The sequence below is a fragment of the Python bivittatus genome, unplaced genomic scaffold (genome assembly GCF_059951505.1).
Source record: "Python bivittatus isolate LINGU-HERP-01145 unplaced genomic scaffold, Pbiv_v1 ctg000500_np1212, whole genome shotgun sequence".
In the NCBI taxonomy this organism is placed as follows: domain Eukaryota; kingdom Metazoa; phylum Chordata; class Lepidosauria; order Squamata; family Pythonidae; genus Python; species Python bivittatus.
Genome location: NW_028277079.1, coordinates 1,534,147 through 1,554,905, shown reverse-complemented (window position 1 = coordinate 1,554,905; position 20,759 = coordinate 1,534,147). Strand labels below are relative to the sequence as shown.

The window sequence follows — 20,759 nt, the reverse complement described above, 5'->3', positions numbered from 1 at the left end:
GGGCTGGAAGAACATCAGTCTTTTGAGGGGGGAAAGAGTTACCAAGGAAAGCCCGTGAGGACAGAGCAGATTCGGGGTCCCAGAATTTACCTGGAGTTGGGAAGGGAAGGAAAAACTCAGTGGCATGGCTGGCTGGATCTGGATCTTCGTGGCACGTTTCTCTTCTGGTTCCCTATTGTATTTGTGGGGGGAGGGGGTCATTATATCCCTGAGACCCCTGCCCCCTCCTGGATTACCTTGCGGCCTCCCCAGATTTTGAGTGTGTCTCCTGGTCGTCTCCCCCACAGATATAGATGAGTGCACCATCATGAATGGCGGCTGCGACACGCACTGTGCCAACGCCGAGGGCAGCTACGAGTGCAGCTGCGGGGAAGGCTACGCGCTGATGCCCGACAAGCGGTCGTGCATGGGTGAGGAGCTGCGCTGGCTTCCCAGAAAAGCGTCCGGCATCCATTCGCCTTCCTTTAAGAGTCGCGTTAGCAAGGCCAGGGTGGGCCCGTGCGGAAGCAAGGTGTTGGGTTAAGAGCAAGGAGACCGGGCTCTAGCCCACTCTTAGCCATGGAAGCTCTCGGGGGGCCTTAGCGGGGGTCTCTCCCTCTCAGCACAGCAGCCAGGGTGGTTCAGTGGTGAGTAGCAGTGGAGAGACCCGGGTTCTAATCCACCCTCAGCCATAGAAGCTCCCTGAGGGATCTGTATGTCCCATAAAATCACTAGCCCCAGAAGACCTACAGATGTTCAGTGGAGGGTCTAGCTGGAATGGAGTAACTAACCCGACTCGGGTACCAGCTCCCACTTATTATACTTCATAGAGAGGGAGGGAGGGAGGGAAGGGAAAGAGGAGGAGAAGGGGAAGAAGAAGGAAGAGGAGGAGGAGGAGAAGGAAAAGGAGGAAGGGGAAAGCTAGTTAGTGCAGCGAGCTGATCCATTGCAATTAACCCAGCAAGACCAAGTCCCACTCTGGTTAACCTTGAGCCAGTCCCCACCTCTCAACCTCTCTTGCAGGGCTGTTGTGGGGGCCGAGCCTGTGGGAAACACCCCGAGGGAAAGCATGGGGTGCAAATGAAATCAAGAGAAGGAGGTGGTTTAGGAAGACCCAAGGAAACAATGCGAGTGCCTAGTCATTTGTATTTGTGGGGAGAACATTACATCCCCCCCATAGGAAAGTAGAAGAACAACCCTTCCCCCCCCAACCTTTCCCCATCCAGATATCGATGAATGTGAGGACACCCCAGATATCTGCGATGGCGGCCAGTGCACCAACATCCCAGGAGAATACCGATGCCTCTGCTTTGACGGATTTATGGCTTCCCTGGACATGAAAACCTGCATCGGTAAGGCGATCGGTGGCGTGCCGGCCCTTTTCTAGCCCCCTCCCACGATATTATCTACACTTCTCTGAGTGGAAATGGGATGCCCGCAGCCTGCTTCTTTTATAACAGCTGGAGACATTTCTGGCAATGAGCTCTACCCTTGAGCAATGGGTTGCTCTCTAACACAAGGTTCTAGTCCTCATGGGTCTTGGAAAAGAAAAGGAGAAGGTTTGAAAAGTTCCAGTTTTGTATGCTGCTCAGAGTCTGTTGGAGTTGGGCGGCTAATACATTCAAATAAATAAAATAAAATAAATAAAACTGTTCTTTTACTGCAGTGTTCCCCAACCTTGGCAACTTTAAGATGTGTGGGCTTCAACTCCCAGAATCATAGCTGGCTGGGGAATTCTGGGAGTTGAAGTCCACACATCTTAAAGTTGCCAAGGTTGGAGAACACTGTTTTTTACTGAGTCGACTGGCTGGCAGCACCAGATTTGCCTTGCTGTTTCTCAGCATTGTTTTCCCCTGCCAAAGAAGCTTCTGTTTTTCTACCTCACGTCTGGGGTGCTTGAGAATCTCTTCCTAAATTCTCTTGATGGGGATTTGGAGTGGACTTGGTTAGTGGAGGCGGAGATGAAGGAGGAGGGGGCAGCTGCAGTTCTTGTTGCTCTCTGTGACCCCTCTTACTGTCCCCTGCAGACTCACCAGCGGCCTTTCCTTGGGACTGAATGTGAATGGGGGGGCAGGGAAACTGCGGGCTGTCGGAGAGACGATGAGGCAATGAAATCATACCTGTGGGAATTCCTCTGCAAATTTGGGCAGGAAATCTTTTTTTCACCCAAGGGGGTGAGAACGTGTTGAGCAAAAGGCCTGCAAAATTTCTGCCAGTGTTTAGATGGGGGGGGGGGTTTCCCAGCCCACCTGGATCAAACCTGGGGCGCCTGTTCTGTCTCTAAGCTTGCCCCATCCCAAGCTGTACAGGTGTTGTAGGTTGGAGAGGTTTCTGAGCACAATCTTCTCCCCCAGATGTGAACGAGTGTGACCTGAACCCCAACATCTGCCTGCATGGGGAATGCGAGAATACCAAAGGCTCTTTCATCTGCCATTGCCAGCTGGGCTACTTTGTCAAGAAGGGCACCACGGGGTGCACAGGTAGGTAAAAGTGGGGGCCCCTTGGCCATTTGCTGTCCCAACTGTCTCATATCGATGGTTGCTAGTCTAGTGGGGTGTATGAAAGCCCACGAACCCTTGTTAGTTAAGGAAACATGAAGGAACTTGCTGGTGAGAAATAGAAAGACGAGAGAACCGGGAGACAGACCTGGCTCCAAATTCGGCGTCAGGCTTCCAACAACGGACAGCCAGAAGCCCCCGGTTGCTGTTTTGAAATGGACTGTAAGGCTTTTCATCGTAAAGAACGCCCACTCACCTTCCATTCTGTCCCGTAGACATTGACGAGTGTGAAATTGGAGCTCACAACTGTGACGTGCACGCCTCGTGCATCAACATCCCGGGGAGCTTCAGGTGCAAGTGCCGCGTGGGCTGGCTCGGAGACGGGCTGAAGTGCAACGGTGAGTGCCCAGGGCCGGGGAAGGCGGGCAGCCATCTGGCCTGTTTCGATGGGGGATGTTTTTCAGCCCAGCCTCACATTCAGGGGGAAGAGTTTTGGAAGCCCTGCTTAGCTTTCCGAGGGTGAGGATGAGCACACACCCTGGGGTTTGCCTCTGCGTCTGGACAGCCACATCCAGACCCCTCAAAATGAAAATACCAAGCCGGGGGTCCAGGGCCAGAGGGGCTGGGTAGGGTGGTGCAGGTCATGGGGCTGTGGGGTGAGACTTTCTCCCTCAGCCCCTTCCCACTTTGCTCCTTTCCAGATTTAGACGAGTGCGCCACTGAGGCGCACAGCTGCAACTTGAACGCCAACTGTCTAAACACACCAGGCTCCTTCCGCTGCGCGTGCCAGGAGGGTTTCAATGGTGACGGCTACTCTTGTTCTGGTAAGAAAGAAAAGCTGCTGGTCCAGCGAGGGCACAGGCCCACGGGTGCCAAGAGAAGGGCCCCAGCTCTTTCCTCCCCCAGCCGCACAACTCGAATAGGAGGCAACTCCCGCCCAGCAGCTGCAAATGATGGTTATTGAAGTTCAGCCTGTTCGGAGGGCAGCTGGTGGGGAAAGGCCGGGAGGCCCGCTCTTCAGAGGCCACTGGGTTCTCGGCGCTTTTCAAAACTTTTTTAAAGTTCCTGATCCTCCTCCTCATTATTGTGAGTGGGAAACTAGGGCCATGGAATTCTCTGAGTCTGGAAAAGAAAACACAAGATCCTGTAGGTGGACCTTAATTTCCTCTTCTGAACGGGCATAGCAACATCCCCCGAGTCAAGGGACGGTTAGAAAGAGGATCAAGGGCTTCGTGGAGGCCCTCCCTTAAAGTACTCACTGATCAATCGGGACTCAAACATGCATTTCCCATCTGCACGATTCGGTAACGTAACCCCTTCTCCCTTCAGCAAATCTGATGCGTGAGACTCGGGGAGAACCTAGCTTTCTTGGTTCAGCCTTTCACCAGCATGCAGCATCCTTTTTGTCCCCAGAAGGCCTATGCTCCTCCCGCCCACCCTCCTAGGCATTAAAAACGGTGCAGGATACGATCCAGTGATCCACCTGCCCAGAAAAAGCTGGGGTGAGCAGCAAAGGTCCTGGAGAGCTCACAGGGGCAGTGGGGCCCATTCTTGATCCATCCGTAAGCCTTGTGGTAAGTGTGCGCTTGGGCACTGGCCTTACCCCCCATGACAGCCATTTTGTGAGGGTGCCCACGATGCACTCTCAGAGTTCCAAAGAAATCCGCCTGGCCAGAAAGGTTGCAACCCTCTGATTTAATCCTTCTAAGCTCAGCGGAGTTTTGGTGGTCACGAAGGGCTTTGGCGGGGAATTTTGTGCATGATTGTCAGCCAAGAGGAAGGCCTGACCATGCCTCGCTTTCCCCTCTAGATGTGGACGAATGTGCAGACAACGTCAACCTCTGTGAGAATGGGCAGTGCCTCAACGCCCCTGGGGGCTACCGGTGCGAGTGTGAAATGGGCTTCAACCCCACCGAGGACAGTAAGGCTTGCCAAGGTAAGATGATTTAGAAACCTGGCTTAGGAAAACTCTGAACCTCACAAAAGCCCAGCTGAGGTGTTGAGGGACCTGGGAATCAGATGCCAGTCCATCGAAACACAGTTTGCGTGGTGGGAATCCACCACGAATCAGCGATGGAGAAGCTGTTTGAATCCAGCCCCTGAACGCGGTCACCTTGCTGTGGTGGTCCTTTCGTAGCAAAGGCCGCTTGGGCACACCGAGGCTAGGGGGAAAATGTTGAGGACAAAGCCAGAGGCGACAAAGTGCGCTGTGTTTCCTTGCAGACATTGACGAGTGCACCTTCCAGAACATCTGCGTCTTCGGCACCTGCCAGAACCTGCCCGGGATGTTCCGCTGCGCCTGTGACGATGGGTACGAGCTGGACAGGAGCGGAGGCAACTGCACAGGTGAGCCACGGCTCTCCGGGCTGCAGGGAGGACCCATCTCGGCTCATCTCTCTGTGGGTTCCTGTCGGAGGTCAGCAACGGGCAGTTCCTGGCCCAGAAGTGGACAGCGTAAGAGTGAAAAACGAGTACGCCGAGGCTGTGAGAGTTGCACCTTCAGGCTCCCCAGGATCTGACTCGGCCTACCCTTATTTTCGTCTTACCTGTGATTGCTTAAGCATCAAGCTTCTAGTCCTCATGATTACAACTTCTCTGCTTGGCCCCACTCCCCCCATTGTTTTTCTTCCTTCCTATTGCCCTGTTTCTTTCCTTCTCCTGGGTCCACTTCTGTTCCTCCCACCACACTTCTGATTCTGTGGCACACCTTGCTTCGACCTCAAGCTCCGGAGAATGCAGCGTTGGCTCCGGCCCTCCTTGCTTCTCATGATAGGCCCTTTCAGTTCAAGGGGGGCTTGGAGGCCATCCAGACCACCCCACTGACTGAAGGAGCTCTGACTGAATCTGTCCAGTGATGGAGAAGGTGGTCCACACCGCAAAATCAGGAATTTCCTTCTGAACGGCTCTTGAGGATTGTACTGCAACCATTGTATCTTCTGCAACAGCACTTGCTCTTCGGAGTGCAGAGAAAGCATCTTTGCTTCCTTCTGGGGCTTAAAGACCCTTTTGCCAGTGCGATTCCTTCGTGCGCCCTGCCGCCTTTCTTTCCTTTGCAGGCTAGTTTTCCTCTCTTGGGTTTGACTGACTTTGTCCTGCTCTTCACTGTCTTTCTTCCTCACCTCCTTCTCTTCCAATCCCCCTCCTCCAGACCCACGCTAGGGCCCGGCATCCCCCCTCCAGCCCATGCTCTGCTTTGATCAGTCCTGGTCCTTGTCGGGGTCCAGCCCTTCCTATCTGCCCAGTCCTCCGTCCAACGTCGGTCGCAAAAACAAGCCCACGAGATTGTCATGGCAGCATCGCCAATGCCTGGGGTTTGGCGGCGGCCCCCACCCAGGATGCGATGCCATCGGCATTCCCCAGATTTATTTAGCTCTCCCTCAACTCTCTCCGCCAGACATCAACGAATGTGCCGACCCAGTGAACTGCATCAACGGGCTTTGCGTCAACACGCCGGGCAGCTACTTGTGCAACTGTCCTCAGGACTTTGAGCTGAACCCCACCGGAGTCGGGTGTGTAGGTAAGGAGGATTCCCCCAGGGTCCACGTGGGGGTGTGCGGGCATGTCCACGATGCGGTGGTTTCCGTGCAAGAACAAATCCAGCTTTGTTTCAGGACATCGGCACCTGGACCACTTCAGAGGCCTTCTAAAAGGGCCTCCTTGCTAGATGAGGACAAAGGTGGTCCCGCTTTGCCTAGCCCAAGGCCTTGCACCACAAGTCCCATATTCCCCAGCCCACAATTGAAAGCCCGACCCTTATCAAAGAACATGGGAGAGGTCTTCATCTTTGCTTGACCACTCGCCTCTCCGAGCCATAGTCAGATTTGCAAGCCTCGTTAGTCCTTCTTTCATTCCCGGAGCAGAGAGAGTCTGTCGGTCAGTCGTCTTAGCAGACGACGTGATGGCTGCTGCATTGGGGAAAAAAAATCCCGCAGCTGATCTGTCCGGGGAAGCATTTTTTTCCTTGGCAAATAGGAGTTCAGAGCACGTCTACATGTATTGGATGCCCAAATGCCTCTCGGATGTGTCCTTGGACCCAAAGCCCCCCAGTGCTATCTTCCTGAGGCCCCCCTCCCATTCCAGGCGGCATTTTCCTTCACCCTCCTTCTCTCTCCCACCCCAGATACCCGAGTGGGGAACTGTTTCCTGGACACGCAAGACCGGGGCGACGGCGGGATCTCGTGCAGTGCCGAAATCGGCGTGGGCGTCACTCGGGCCTCCTGCTGCTGCTCGCTGGGCCGGGCCTGGGGGAACCCCTGCGAGCTGTGCCCTGCGGCCAACACCAGTGAGTAGGGCAGCCATGCAAGGGCTGCATCGACCGATTGATCGAGTGATCGATTGATTTGTGCAATTGATCTCCCGTCTCAGTCCTCACAGGTTCTGGGCGGTATTCATTCATTCATTCATTCATTCATTCATTCATTCATTCATTCATTCAATTTATATGACAAGTGACTCTGGGCGGCAAGCAATCTTACAAGTAACCTTAAAGTAGCAACATGATAAAAGTCCATTTTAAAACTTCAGAGCAAAATCGTAACGATGTCACGTAATAAGAAAAATACTGTATCCATAATTCTACAGGCATATAATTGTTGTACGCCGCCCAGAGTCACCTTGTGTGAGATGGGTGGCTATATGAATATGATAAATGAAATAAATAAATAAATAAATATAGCTGCCTGTAGCTGGACAGTCAGTCCCCAAACCATGATTCCCCCTGCTTTCGCAAGACCAAGAGGCTGGGGGGTATCCATGCTGCAGGGGACAAGCTGTTCCAAAGGAGGGGGCTGCCACTGAGAAGAGCCAAATTCAAACCCCCCCAACGTGTCTCCTAGAAGGGGTGGACCCTCACCAGGTCCCCATAATTGTCTGGGTGGAAACTACTGGGGAAAGGTGGCCTTTGAGGGATCCAGGCCTGAGCCGTGTAAAGCCTGACAGATAGCGACCAGCACCTCGAATGGCGCTCAGAAACCTAGTGGTAGCCAGTGCAACTCCCGCAGCAAAGGTGCAGCGTGGCAGTGGCGGGACCAGCCCCTGAGCTCCTGCCCCACTGCATTCTGGACCAGCTGAAGTTCTGGGATGGTCTTCAAGGCCAGCCCCACAAGGAGCGAATTGGGGTAATCTAATTGAGAGATGACAAGGGGGTGAGTGACTGTCCTCAGAGCCTCGGGTGATGGGTCCCTCCAGCAGCTAATCTTTGGCAAGTGGAACCCAAAGGGGGTCTCAAAAGTCAACCGTCTCAGCCCCCTCTTGACTTCCTTGACCGCCTGTAGTCTCCCTTGGTGGAGCCCACGAGGCGGCTGAAAAGGGGTCAGCCTCATGGCTAAAGAATATCCCCCCTCAATTGGCTAATCCATGAGGAGGTGACCTAGTGAAACTGGCTAAAGAGTCTTCGGAAGCTCTAGCCCAGGGTTTCTCCACCTTGGCAACCTGAAGATGGGTGGACTTCAACTCCCAGAATTCCCTATCCAGCCTGGCTGGCTGGGGAATTCTGGGAGTTGAAGTCCACCCATCTTAAAGTGGCCAAGTTTGAAAAACACTGCTTTAAATAAATGCACCCAAAAGGTCTTGCCTGTTCTAAGCTCCAACTGGAATCCATTTCTCGCCCTACAGCCGAATACAAGACCCTGTGTCCAGGCGGTGAAGGCTTCCGGCCCAATCCCATCACGGTCATTTTGGAAGGTAGGTCAGTGGGTCCCTGGGCAGGGGGCTGAAAACGACCTCTTGCACCAGCTTGAACTTAGAGGCTCTCTGAAATTCGGTGCTGGAGCGTGTCTTTTGATGTGAAAAAACCTCGCATGGTGAAAACCCATCCGTTGATTAATTAATTACTAATTACGGTGCTGGGAAAACTTCCCCGCTATGAAAGAACATACGAGTGGCAGCCTTTTTATCGGGATGATGTGCTGTGGCGAGATGCATAATATTTGAGTCAATGGAGGCGAGCAAGCAGCATTTGGGGCTGCAGAATAAAGCAAAATGTTGAATTGGATTGCTTGGCTGAGCTGATCCTTTAATCGGGAGTTGGCAAGCTTTGGGTCTCTGCTGCAATTACACTAATGAGACTGGTGTGGTTATTTGCAATAATAGGTCCATTTTGTCTGTACATTTGGACAACGTCAGTAATTTGGGTGCTTTTCTTCAAGCTCCTATCCAGACATGCAGTCGCCTAAAATTTTGCCTGGAAGATTGCAGATGATTAGAATCAATAGCAGTCACAAGGGAGCCTTGGAGATCACCTAGTCCCACCCTGTGCTTGGCGCAGGAACCGTGCAACGAATGCGTCCTTGTGTTAACTCATTCAACCCCGCAAGGAGGGTGTGCTGTCCCCATGGCCAAAGGGAGTCCATTCCACTTTCAAGACCCTGCTTAATCAAAATCTCCCTCTTTGCGAACGAAGGCAACACACTACATTTGTGTCTTTGCACAACTTTTCTCTCTTTGGGGGGGAGAGAGCCCAATGCACCCCTTCCCCCAAGAGGCGCAACGGAGAGCACATCCTCGATCTTTCTTTCCCCTCTCGCAGATATCGATGAGTGCCAGGAGCTGCCGGGTCTCTGCCAGGGGGGCAACTGCGTCAATACCTTTGGGAGCTTCCAGTGCGAGTGCCCCCCGGGGTATTACCTGAACGAGGACACCCGCATTTGCGAAGGTTGGTCTTCCGGGGAATTCAGGGCAGCCGCCCTGTCGGAGTGCATGCGTGTGCACCTTTGGGAAGAGAGTGCACGCTTTGCCAGTTCAAGGAAAGACCCAGCAGAGGAATCACAAACGTGTCTGCTTTTGTGGCTTAACATTTTGGAGCCTCGGCTCTTCAACTAGCAGACTGTTCAAGGTATTGCGTGGATCTAGAACAGGGTTTCTCAACCTTGCCAGCTTTAGGATCTGTGGACTTCCATTCCCAGAATTCCCCCAGCCAGCATGCTGGCTGGGGGAATTCTGGGAATGGAAGTCCACAGATCTTAAAGTTGGCAAGGTTGAGAAACACTGATCTAGAAGATAGATTCATTCCTGGGGTGTCCACGGGGTGTGAGCAAGAAAGTCAAGATGGCAGCCACGATGATGCAACCAAAACACTGCCTGTTTTTTATGCGCGTTGCACCGTTGTGGCTGCCCCCTGCAGACACGCCCGGTTCATTCAGTCGGAGGCTTAGTGTGTTTGGAGAAACGCAGTGCCTAAAAAGACTGGTAGGGTCCATCAGCTCTGCAAGGTAGTCCAGACAAACAGCACAGCCAGGAATACTAGCTCTGTCTTTATTGTCAGATTCCATTAACAGAATCTTGCAAGACTCAAAGTCTTTCTCCCCTCTTTTCTGTTTACTCTCTGGAAAACTAGGGAGGGTCCCTTCCAAGACGCTCCCCACACCCCTTTTCCTTTTGTGGGCTGAGACACCTTTTACACGCCAGTTGTCCCATCTGCGGCGCTCCCTCCCGTCTCCCAGGGTCATTCCCACAGACCATTACAAGGTCCCCTCTGCAGATTCAGAACACTTGCCCGTGACTGCTGGCCGACTACCTGACTCGTCTTTAGTCCCTGTTCCCACAACCTTTTCTCTCCACTCCAGACATCGACGAGTGCTCTGCCCACATCGGCATCTGCGGGCCGGGGACCTGTTACAACACGCTGGGCAACTACACCTGCGTTTGCCCCCCAGAGTACATGCAAGTCAACGGAGGGAACAACTGTATGGGTATGGACGGCCCTGCAGGGTGGGCCAAAAGGGAGCAGGGGGCATCCTCAGCTGGGGAGAAGGAGTGGGTTAGTCAGCACCAGTCTCCTGTCTCTTACAATGGCTTGACGCCCCTCCAGTTAACTCACCTGAAAAGGTGGGAAGGGGACCCATACCCTAATCTAGCTACCAAAGGAAGACTGCCCTTACATCTGGAAGTTCCATGTCAAACAGAGAGAAGAGGAGAACTCTGTGTTTTTGGTTTTGGCTTGTTTTTCTAGCCTTTTTAAATAAGATCCCACCTGGATCAGGAATCCATCTAGGCCAGCTTCTGGCCTCCAGCTGTGCTCAGCCCAAGCAGCTTCAGGAGCCCCTAAGGCGGGCACAAAGGCAACACCTCAGATGCTTATTTCCATGTCCTCCACTCATAACTCAGACCCAGAGATAGATGACTACTTTATCCGGAGGCCTTGCAATTTTATTTTAGGGGGAGGTGGCCGAACATCCAAGGCTTAATCCCCAGATGGGGCTGGAAGAGACTTTTACTGTGAATCAGTTCCAATTTTCTTCCTGCCCCAAAGGCTTCCTGGACTTTCTGCCCCCAGGCCAGGTCATCCCCTTTCCTCCCCGCCTCCCCATTCATGCACAAACACGCACACACACACACACACCATCTGAAGTGGTCCAGGGCTGGGAAGGTCGAGTTAGACCCTAAGCACAGCTTACAAAGAATGTAGGCATTCTCTGGTGGATCAGGCCCCGGGACCTTCCAGCCCAGCCTTCGTGTCCCACTGGCCAGAGGCGTCTGGGAGGCTCCCAGCCCCGCCAGGAGGGCCAGTCCCTCTGCTACTGCTGCAGCCCCCTGGCCAACGGGATTCAAGGGAAGCCCCTGGGACCCCGGAGGTGGCAAACAGCCCTTGGGAGCAGGGCCCCCCAGATAGCCCCTCTCCATTGAATGTAGCCAGTCCCCTTTTAACAGCATCTCCGTTGATGGCCTTCCCCATATCTGGCATCAGTCAGTTCCACAGCTCCACCCTGCCTAGGTTCAAGGCATTTTCCGTGCTTTGCTCCTCCTGGATCTCCCCTCCTGTAGGATCAGAGGGCGAAGCAGCTTCTCCCACGATGAGAGGGTGAGCCAAGCTTCTCCCCACCCGCCCAAAGCTAGGCATGACTTTATTATCTCTCGTGGGGTGCAAAAAGGGTGAACTGGGGGCCTGCCTGCTTTTCTTGATGGACCCCAGGGAACAGAAGCCAGGCCGTGCCGGATGGGACCCTTGGAACCTCTGGTCCAATGTTTCTCAAACTTGGCAACTTTTAAGATGGGCAGGCTTCAACTCTCAGAATTCCCCAGCCAGCATGGCTGGCTGGGGAATTCTGGGAGTTGAAGCCCACCCATCTTAAAAGTTGCCATTAAGACCTTTAAAAGTTTTTTTCTCTTGGTGGTTTGGGACAGGATGAAGGATCAGAAAAGGTGCCTTATGCAGGTCTTAGCACAGCCACAGGCATTTCACCCCTTAACATGTCTCAGCCACCTCCCACGCAGACCAGGCCCCACGCAATTGGGGGTGGGGGCGGCCATCTCCACATCACATCAACCTTTTGGGGACCATCCAGTTGCTGGAAGCTGTGCATCTTTGCTAGGCGTTGCTCACCAGCTCCTTTCCGTTCAGACATGCGGAAGAGCCTTTGCTACCGGAACTATAACGACACGTGTGAGAACGAGCTCTCCTTCAACATGACCAAGAAAATGTGTTGCTGCTCCTACAACATCGGGAAAGCTTGGAACAAGCCGTGCGAGCCTTGCCCCACGCCGGCCAGCCGTAAGTGACCCTCTCTGCCGGATCTCCTCTGGAAGGTGGAATGGAGGGTTTCCTACCTTCTCCAGGGCAGTGGGGTTGGAAGCGGCCCGGGGGGCTTTGGGGGAGCAGGGTCTTTCGAAGGCTTGGTCCCTGGAGAGGGAGAACCCAGTGAAAACCCAACCAGTTTGCAAGCCAAGGTGCCCTTGAGTTGGAAAGTCCCGCAAGGAGATTCTCCTGCATCTGCTGAAGGTGAAAGGCTTCGGTCAGCCTGTTAATTCATCAGGCAGGCTGGCTTGGAGATGGCCTGTGCTGGACCTGGGTTGCTGGCTGAGGCCTTGCAAGGAGATACCTCCGGAGAAGCATGACCAAGTCTTCTCGACGGCTTTCTCTTCTAGCCGAATACCAGATCCTGTGCGGCAACCAGGCGCCCGGCTTCATCATCGACATCCACACAGGGAAGCCAATTGGTAAGGGTGCCCCAAGGCTCTTGTAACCCACCGCTGGCATCTTTGCGTGGAGGTGGGGGTTTTTTCACGCATGGGTGTGTGCCCCAGCGTGGCCTCCATACTGTACTAAGGCTACAACAATTATAAACTAAGAAGAAGAAAAAGAAAAGGAGGAAAAAGAAAAGTAGTTTGCACTTTTAATTTTTTTCCAAACGTTCTTTTTCCTTTGAGATTAATGATCGTTTTGTTAAAAAAATAATAAAGGTTATTTAAAAAAAGATGAAAACAGTCATAAAGGCAATAGAAATAAGAAAACGAGTAATACAGCAACCAGGGAGGATTAAAACATCAGGTAAACCACCAGGGACTTCTGACTGCCCTTGATCTTCAGCATGGTTCCCACCCTCCCACAGTTGAAGGGGGGCTTTTGCTCATGCTCCCCCTTGAGAGGGAGGCTGGGGGTTCTGTCACACAGGCCCCTTCCTCTTCGGCCCCTTCCCTCTTTCCGCGCAGATATTGACGAGTGCAGTGAGATTCCGGCCATTTGCACCAACGGCGTGTGCATCAACCAGATTGGCAGTTTCCGGTGCGAATGCCCCATTGGTTTCAGCTACAACAACATCTTGTTGATCTGTGAAGGTGAGAGTCGGGGCTGAATTTCAGAGCTGGGATTCAAGGGGGGACTTGGCATCTCCGAAGGGAAACGTGGCCAGCAGGACAGAAGTGCTCATGGGGCAGGGCCAGAGGAGATACAGGAAGAAGGAACGACGGGGGAGACACAGCTGCAGCTTCCATCAATGTAAATTAAACAATTTCTTTGTAAATACAGAGTGTCCTCGCTTAACAACAGTAATTGGGACCAGCAACTCTGTTGCTAAGCGACCCAGTTGCACAACGTCACATGTCTGCTTAAACTTATGACGGCAGTTGCGGCAGTTCCCGTTGCCATTGTTAAGTGAATCCTGAGCAGTCATTAGGCACGACATCATGTGATTGCCATTTGCGACCTCCTACCAGCTTCCCCATTGATTTTGCTTGTGGGAAGCCAGCAAAAAAGGTTGGACATGGCAATCACATGACCATGGGACGCTGCGATGGCCACAACTACAAGGACCGGTTGTAAGTCTCCTTGTTCAATGCTGTCGTAACTTTGAATGGTCGCTGAATGAGTGGCTGTTAAACAGACTACCTGTAGGTTTCATGCCTTCAGAATCCAGTTTTCAGGACAGGGGCTTCCATGGAGGGCCAAAAATGTCAAAGTGGAAGCTGTGACTGCCCAGTCAAAGCCCGGTCTTTTACAAGCATCATGCACAAAAAGGGGCACAGATGCAGCTGCCATCTTGAACACCCCTCCCCCCGCATGGGCGCCCCTGCTCTCCGTGAAGGCTGTTGTGGGAACAGGGGTTATGAAATCCCTAATGGCAACATGAAAAGAACAAGATGGACAAATTAAACCAGTGTTTCTCCAGCTTGGCCACTTTAAGACAGGTGGACTTCAACTCCCAGAATTCCCCAGCCAGCATACTGGGAGAGTTGAAGTCCACCTGTCTTAAAGTGGCCAAGGTGGAGAAACACTGAATTACAGTAAACAGATCAGGTTTAATTCAAAGGGCCACTGGATGTGGGGAGAAGTCTGGGCATGGCATTCGTATTGTATCAGAGGGCTGCCAGGTGAGTCTCCCCACTGCCTCCCACACCTGGAGCGCTGCCCTCTGGAAGAAGGGAATCTGGAAGAGGCATAAGTCAAATCGCGGGACTCCCCTGAGGTGGTCACATCTCCTGACCAGTGGCTTTGGCAGCACATGGTGGCAGCAACCAGGCCCACAGTTGCCCATCCTTTGGGGAATACGAACCGCCACCCGCCTTCGCCAGGCCTGGCCAGGGCAGGGAAAGGACAGCCTCCCTTTCACACCATGGCGAAGCAGGTTCCAGTCTTGCCTGGCACAACAGCCGTTCGCCCTTCAGACCCCCCACCCGGGAAAAGGAGGCTCGGGCAACTGGCCGAGTCGCAGCCTGAAAGAGCTCCCTTAGAAAGGTGGGCACTGCTGATTCAGTTCCCAAGGCTCTGCGTCCTCGTTTCTGGCCTTAAGCCTGGTTCTTGAAACGTTGCGTGAATCTTGCTTCCTTGGTTGTGGGTTGCTGTAGGGGGTTGGCAACAGGCCTTCATGATATTCTCCTCCTCCTCCTCCTCCTCCCCCCTTGGATTTCCACACCAGCTGGGCAGGCAGCAGTGGGCTTGGAAGGAGAAGGAAGACTTAAAGAAAGCAGGCAGGGCTTGAAGCTCAGCTTCTCACCAAAGAATCCTTTCCTTTCCTTTCCTTTCCTTTCCTTTCCTTTCCTTTCCTTCCCTTCCCTTCCCTTCCCTTCCCTTCCCTTCCCTTCCCTTCCCTTCCCTTCCCTCTCCTCTCCTCTCCTCTCCTCCCCTCCCCTCCCCTCTCCTCTCCTCCCCCTCCCTCCCTCCCTCCCTCCCTCCCTCTTTCTTTCTTTCTTTCTTTCTTTCTTTCTTTCTTTCTTTCTTTCTTTCTTTCTTTCTTTCTTTCTTTCTTTTTCCAATTTATATAGCCACCCATCTCATATATATGACTCTGGATGCCTTCCAAACAGTTAAAACAATACAAAACAAACAATACAACAGTTTAAAAAACAGTAAAAAAGAAACATATAAAAAACCATCATGAAAACTCATAAAATCCACAGCCAGAATTTTTTGCCCCCCTCCCTCAGCATGTCATTTACCCAACATCGACTCTCCTGAGCTCTGCCCATCCTCTGCCCCCCACACCCCCCGTCCCTCTCCCCCTCGAGATGGGCACCGGGGCAGAAGAGGAGGTGGGCAATCTGGGTTCACCCTGCGACGTCTTGCCCCTTGGGTGGGTTGGGGGAGACATAACGAGGGAGGCGCAGTCAGAGGTTATCAGCGTACGCACGAGTGACGGAGAGGAGGGGTGCGTGTGGGGCTAGACCAAAACGGTGGGACTTCTTTCTCGCTTTCCCTCGCTGCCATTTTCTCCCTCTGCTTCCTCCTCCCGGCAGACATTGATGAATGCAGTGGTGGGGAGAACCTCTGCCAACGAAACGCCGATTGTCTGAATATCCCCGGCAGCTACAGGTGTGAATGCTCTTCGGGATACAAGCTGTCGCCTAGCGGAGCGTGCGTGGGTAAGACGGGGGCCGGTCCAAACGCTGATGCTCAGGGGCGAAGGAGGAGCGAACGGGGTCGTTGGGAGGAAGAGAACGCGGGCCGCGCTTTCTGGGGATCAGAGCGCTGGGCTGTGCTTTGGCCTGAGCCCAACGAGCCTCACGTTTGGGCTCGTCCTCTTCCCGGCTGTCCTCTCAGGCCAGTTTCCTACATTTCTGTTTCCCAGGCCGCAACGAGTGTCAGGAGATCCCCAACGTCTGCAGCCACGGGGATTGCGTCGACACGGAAGGGAGTTACCTTTGCATCTGTTTCAACGGGTTCAAAGCGACCGGGGACCTGACCATGTGCATGGGTCAGTAGCGCGCGGGTCCTCTTTCCTCCGGCACGTCAGCCCTGCGGCGCCACGTCCCTCCTTGGTTCCCGTCCCCAGAGACTGGCTGAAAGACATCTGGTTTGCTAGTTAACCGTGGCGCGTGGAGCAGGAACTCCACTCTGTTGTGCAGCTCCATAGGTGACCTTGGGCCCACCTCAGCCTATCTCAAAGGGTTGTCGTTGGGGGGTTACCACTAGGGAGTTTCCACCTTGAGGCCGAGAGAAAGGCGGGTGCGATGACGGCAGAGCGACCAAAACAGGAACACCCTTCACAGAAAAGCATGCCCTGGGGAGGGACTGATGCTGGCCTACTTCACAGGGTTGTTGTAAAGGTTTCCTTGAAGCAGTCTCAGTGAAGCGTTGCACTGATGCGTAAGGTCATCAGGGCCATAATAATAATGCCATCGGGCCGCCCTCAAATTGCCATCTCCTTGCGGGCCTTGCAGACATTGACGAATGCGACCGCCAGCCCTGTGGGAACGGCACCTGCAAGAACACGGTGGGCTCCTACAACTGCCTCTGCTTCCCAGGCTTCGAACTGACCCACAACAACGACTGCATGGGTAAGGGGGCAGCTGGGCCAGGAGCAGGGGCTGGCTGAGCCTCTGGGAATGGCGGTGCTGACTCCCCCTGCTCTTCCCACAGACATTGATGAGTGTGCCTCCCTGGCCGGGCAGGTCTGCCGGAACGGCCAGTGCATCAACAACGTGGGCTCCTTCCGGTGCCTGTGCCAGGAGGGCTATGACCACACGCCGGATGGCAAGAATTGCATCGGTGGGTACCTTCTGAGTCTTCTCCCTGCGGTAACAGTCCTGGGGGGTGGGGGGATTGAAGGGGCCAGCGTGTCCTTTCTTCTCATCTCCTTAACAGACACAGTCCTTTCCCCTGGATTTCCATGGGACCCTAGAATTGTAGAGTTGGAGGGGATCCCAAAGATCATCTAGTCCAACCCCCTGCAATGGGCAGGAAAGCCGGTTCATCCATCCTCGAGACAGGGTGGCCAGCCTCTTCTCAAAAACCTCCAGAGGTGGGGAATCCACCAGCTCCATCTTCATGGCCCTCCTCAATCTGGTCCAGTTTGTCTACGCCTTTTTCAAGCTGCCACACCCAGATTTAATCCCATTACAGGTAGTCCTCACTTAACGACCACAATAGGGACCAGAAAATTTGTCGTTAAGCAGGGCGGTCATTAAGCAAAGCATCACATGACCGCACCCAATTTTACAACATTTTTTGCAGTAGTCGTTAAGCACATCACGCAGTTCCCCATTGATTTAGCTTGCCGGAAGCTGGTTGGGAAGGTTGCAAATGGCGATCACTGACCTGGGACTCTGCAACCGTTGTAAGTGCAAGCTGGTTGCCAAATACCCAAATTGCGATCACGTGACCGTGGGGCTGCTGGGACGGTTGTAACTGTGAGGACCAGTCGTAAGTCACTTTTTTCAGCACCATCATAACTTTGAACAGTTGCTGAACGGTCATTAAGCAAGGACTACCTGTACTGCGCTCCAATGAGCCTAATCAGATATAAGTATTTCTTCCAGTGATTTGGAAAATATGGACCTAGTATTAAGGCAGCCCCTAATCCCACCGGCCTTTTTTGCAGCAGCTTCACTCTGCAGGCTTGCTTGGCTGACCCGCACCCGTGCCAACACACCATTTCAACTTTTCCTATTGGCTGGCCTGCTGGCGAGCGAAGGAGTCCCATTTTTTCCCACAGTTGGGGTCGCTCTTGTATAGGGCTTAACTGCTAGATTTCCAAGGGTACGGAGGCTGTCTTCTACCCCGCCCCCCATCCCACGGGCAGGGGCAGCAGCTCCCCGCTGTGGGGAGATGACTGGGGCTTTCTTCTACGCAGACATCAACGAGTGTGTCAGCCTGCCAGGGACGTGTTCTCCGGGGACCTGCTACAATTTGGAAGGCTCCTTCCGCTGCATCTGCCCCCCCGGCTACGAAGTGCAGAACGACAACTGTATTGGTAAAGGGCACAATGCGCCACAGGCACACCCAGGCGGGCGCTTGGCAGCGGGACCCTGGGTGGACGTCAGTAGCCCCCTGTGGCTTTGGTCCTTCAGGAAACGGGCATCCGGGGGGTCAAAAAGTCCCGATGGCCGCCAAGCCCACGCTATCCAAGCCCTGCCCGTTTTTGGGTGCAGTTGATACCGGGAGGGGACGTTTCCTGCCCCTCCCAGCACGAAAGCGGGGCCTGCGGTCTGAACTCGGGGCGGGGGAGGCGGGGGCAGCCTGTCCTGGGGCTGCAGGTGATCCATCTCGGTGGGTTGCAGACATCAACGAATGCGAGGAAGACCCCAACATCTGTCTGTTCGGTACCTGTACCAACACGCCTGGCACCTTCCAGTGCATCTGTCCGCCCGGCTTTGTCCTGTCTGACAACGGACGGCGCTGCTTTGGTGAGTCTTCCCAGCCTCTGCTTGCGATCACCGGAGGGGGGGCATTTGTCCCCACTCTCTGGATGCGTTGGACTGCATCTCCCATAATCTCAAACCAAATCTTCACCCTGATGAGTCAGGGAGCCCTTGGATAGCCAGTGTCTCAGACTGTCTGCTGGCTTGCCTGTTGCAAAGTTATCTCAAGGGTGTTCGTGTCCCGAGGTAGACTTCTCCTTGTGGTGGAGTCCCCAATGGCGACACCACGGCTACCCGAGGGCGAGGGGTCCGGGAGCCAGGGAGCCTCCCCCCCCCAGCAAATGCCTCCACGTCTTGCCGCGCTTCCTGACCTCGCGTGCCCCCCTTGCAGACACCCGCCAAAGCTTCTGCTTCACCCGCTTCGACAACGGCAAGTGCTCCGTCCCCAAAGCCTTCAACACCACCAAAGCCCGATGCTGCTGCAGCAAGATGCCCGGAGAGGGCTGGGGCGACCCCTGCGAGCTCTGCCCCCAGGAGGGCAACGGTAGGAGTGGTGCGGGGGGGCGAGGGAGGGGAGGGCCCGGGCCAGCATCCCCCTCCTCCTTGATGGTTTCTCCCTGACGGTCGGAGCTCCTTTTGAGACCCCTGCATCTTCCTCCATCGGCAGGGAGGGCGCTGTCCCGTGTCACCCAAGGGAGGCTTCGCCCTGTGCTCAGGGGGCAAGGGGGGGTACGGGGCGGCCAGAAGGGCAGAGATGGGGGGAGAGATATGGGGGGGTTGGAGGCAGCCCCTTACCTTACTGAGGCTCGGGGCCGGGAGAGACCAAGCCTGGAATGGTTTGGATCGGGGTGGGTCCGCGGCTAACGACCGGTGGAATTCGCTTAACGACAGCAAGGGGGAGTGCCGGGATTGCTGTCGCTAAGCGATGAGGTCACGTGACAACATCCACATCACTTAGCGGTGGAAATTCCAGTCCCAGTCGCCGTCGTAACTCAAGGGCTACCTGGGTGGTTCTTTTTTGTTCTTTTTATGCTTGCTTTAACTGTTTCGAAGCCACCCAGAGTCCTGTACGTGGGATGGATAAATAAGTAAATAAATAAATGCTTTTTAAAGAAGTGACAGCTGGTTATGCCTTTCCCGACCTGCAGTTGCTTTCCAAGAGCTGTGTCCGTACGGCCACGGGGCCATTCCTGGGCCCGGAGATTCCCGAGAAGGTGAGCGCTTCCCCCGAGCGAGGAGGGAGCCTGGGATTAAGCAGCCTGGCCCTCCTCCCGGCTGTTAAGGTAGACTGCTCAGAATAACGAAGGCTCTTCCTGGAGCGGGGAGAAAGAACCGGAGGGGGGCGCCCGTTCCTGGCCACGGAGACGCCCAAATGGCCAAGCGCGCATCGCAGTCTCACCCTTTGTTTTTCCTTTGGGATAAAGTAGGAAGGGGGGGTCCATCGCAGGGTCACATCGTGCGCTTTCTCCTCTCCCCCCATGGCCAGAGGGGCATCTGCAGAGGGGGTCAAAAAGCGAACACGACGGCTACATCGGTGCAGTGAAGGCCCTGCCCCTTTTCACTCGGCTCTTGACTTTTGGGACCTTCCTGCGGGAACTCCTGGGTGAAACCACACCCGTCCATGTTCTTGATGAACCGACCCTGAAACTGGGTCATTTCAGCGAGCAGGTTAAAGGCGTGGTGTGAACCCAGTCAACGAGTGTTCGTCCCTGGCCCTTTCTCAGACCGGGGAGAGGCTTCGCGGGCCAGGAGCGTCCTCTTGGGACCTCGGCTCTCCAAAGCGCTTACTGACAACGGCAGAAAGAGCTGGAAGGAGCGTGGATGAAATCTGCCGATGATGCACAATGTGGTCCAAATCCGCCAGGGATGCAAAAGTAGAAGGGTGGTCTCCAAAGTTGGAGTGCAGGAAGCAAGCATTAGAAAGTCTAGTTCTATTTACTTTTTTATCCAAAAAAGAAAAAAGAAATTAAGCGATACTAATTCTTCAATTTCAGAATATGAAACTTGAACATGTATTTGGGGGGCATATTTTATAATGCCCATAAGATATCGTTACAATAGTACATGTATGTCATCTGTAAATAAATCGACATATACATATCAGGGGCATTTGTAGGAGGAGAGCCATGTTGGTTCCTGGTGGCAAAAAATCAGAAGGCGCCTGGGAGCGCTTTGTCCGACGCACAGATTTTGTTAAAAGCCTTTCAACAAAATGTGTAAGTCAGAAAGGTGTTCCCAGCTCCTTCTGATATACTGGGGAGCATGCTCAAAACACTTTTCCGGATAAAATGCACGATCAAAAACGTTTGGAGGCCCCTGTCTAAGATGGCAGAAATTCCTTTCCGGATGATCCTGATAGATTGGAAAAATGAGTTGAAAGGACAGTTGTTGTTACCATATGTTCTGCAAGATCTGCTTGCTTTACGCGTTGCTCACTTCCGTTCCCATAGCAAAGCTCTCAGCGCATGATGCGCTGAGGAGTTCTATTTTTCA

At 53.9% G+C, this 20,759-nt stretch overlaps 1 protein-coding gene across 2 annotated transcripts in view; it reads left to right on the top strand.

Moving 5' to 3' along the window:
* Positions 1 to 20,759, top strand: part of FBN3 (fibrillin 3) — a 109,005-nt gene that overhangs the window by 68,347 nt on the left and 19,899 nt on the right. For both annotated transcript variants that reach the window (XM_025173021.2, XM_088147421.1), the window contains 23 exons: positions 288 to 410; positions 1,206 to 1,331; positions 2,334 to 2,459; positions 2,753 to 2,875; positions 3,179 to 3,301; positions 4,288 to 4,413; positions 4,701 to 4,823; positions 5,872 to 5,994; positions 6,598 to 6,759; positions 8,091 to 8,159; positions 9,004 to 9,129; positions 10,040 to 10,165; positions 11,815 to 11,964; positions 12,339 to 12,410; positions 12,903 to 13,028; positions 15,423 to 15,548; positions 15,755 to 15,880; positions 16,347 to 16,463; positions 16,546 to 16,674; positions 17,759 to 17,878; positions 18,186 to 18,311; positions 18,658 to 18,810; positions 19,415 to 19,480. In XM_025173021.2, the coding sequence (XP_025028789.2) occupies positions 288 to 410; positions 1,206 to 1,331; positions 2,334 to 2,459; positions 2,753 to 2,875; positions 3,179 to 3,301; positions 4,288 to 4,413; positions 4,701 to 4,823; positions 5,872 to 5,994; positions 6,598 to 6,759; positions 8,091 to 8,159; positions 9,004 to 9,129; positions 10,040 to 10,165; positions 11,815 to 11,964; positions 12,339 to 12,410; positions 12,903 to 13,028; positions 15,423 to 15,548; positions 15,755 to 15,880; positions 16,347 to 16,463; positions 16,546 to 16,674; positions 17,759 to 17,878; positions 18,186 to 18,311; positions 18,658 to 18,810; positions 19,415 to 19,480 (2,787 nt within the window). The remainder of the gene's footprint in view (positions 1 to 287; positions 411 to 1,205; positions 1,332 to 2,333; positions 2,460 to 2,752; positions 2,876 to 3,178; positions 3,302 to 4,287; positions 4,414 to 4,700; positions 4,824 to 5,871; positions 5,995 to 6,597; positions 6,760 to 8,090; positions 8,160 to 9,003; positions 9,130 to 10,039; positions 10,166 to 11,814; positions 11,965 to 12,338; positions 12,411 to 12,902; positions 13,029 to 15,422; positions 15,549 to 15,754; positions 15,881 to 16,346; positions 16,464 to 16,545; positions 16,675 to 17,758; positions 17,879 to 18,185; positions 18,312 to 18,657; positions 18,811 to 19,414; positions 19,481 to 20,759) is intronic.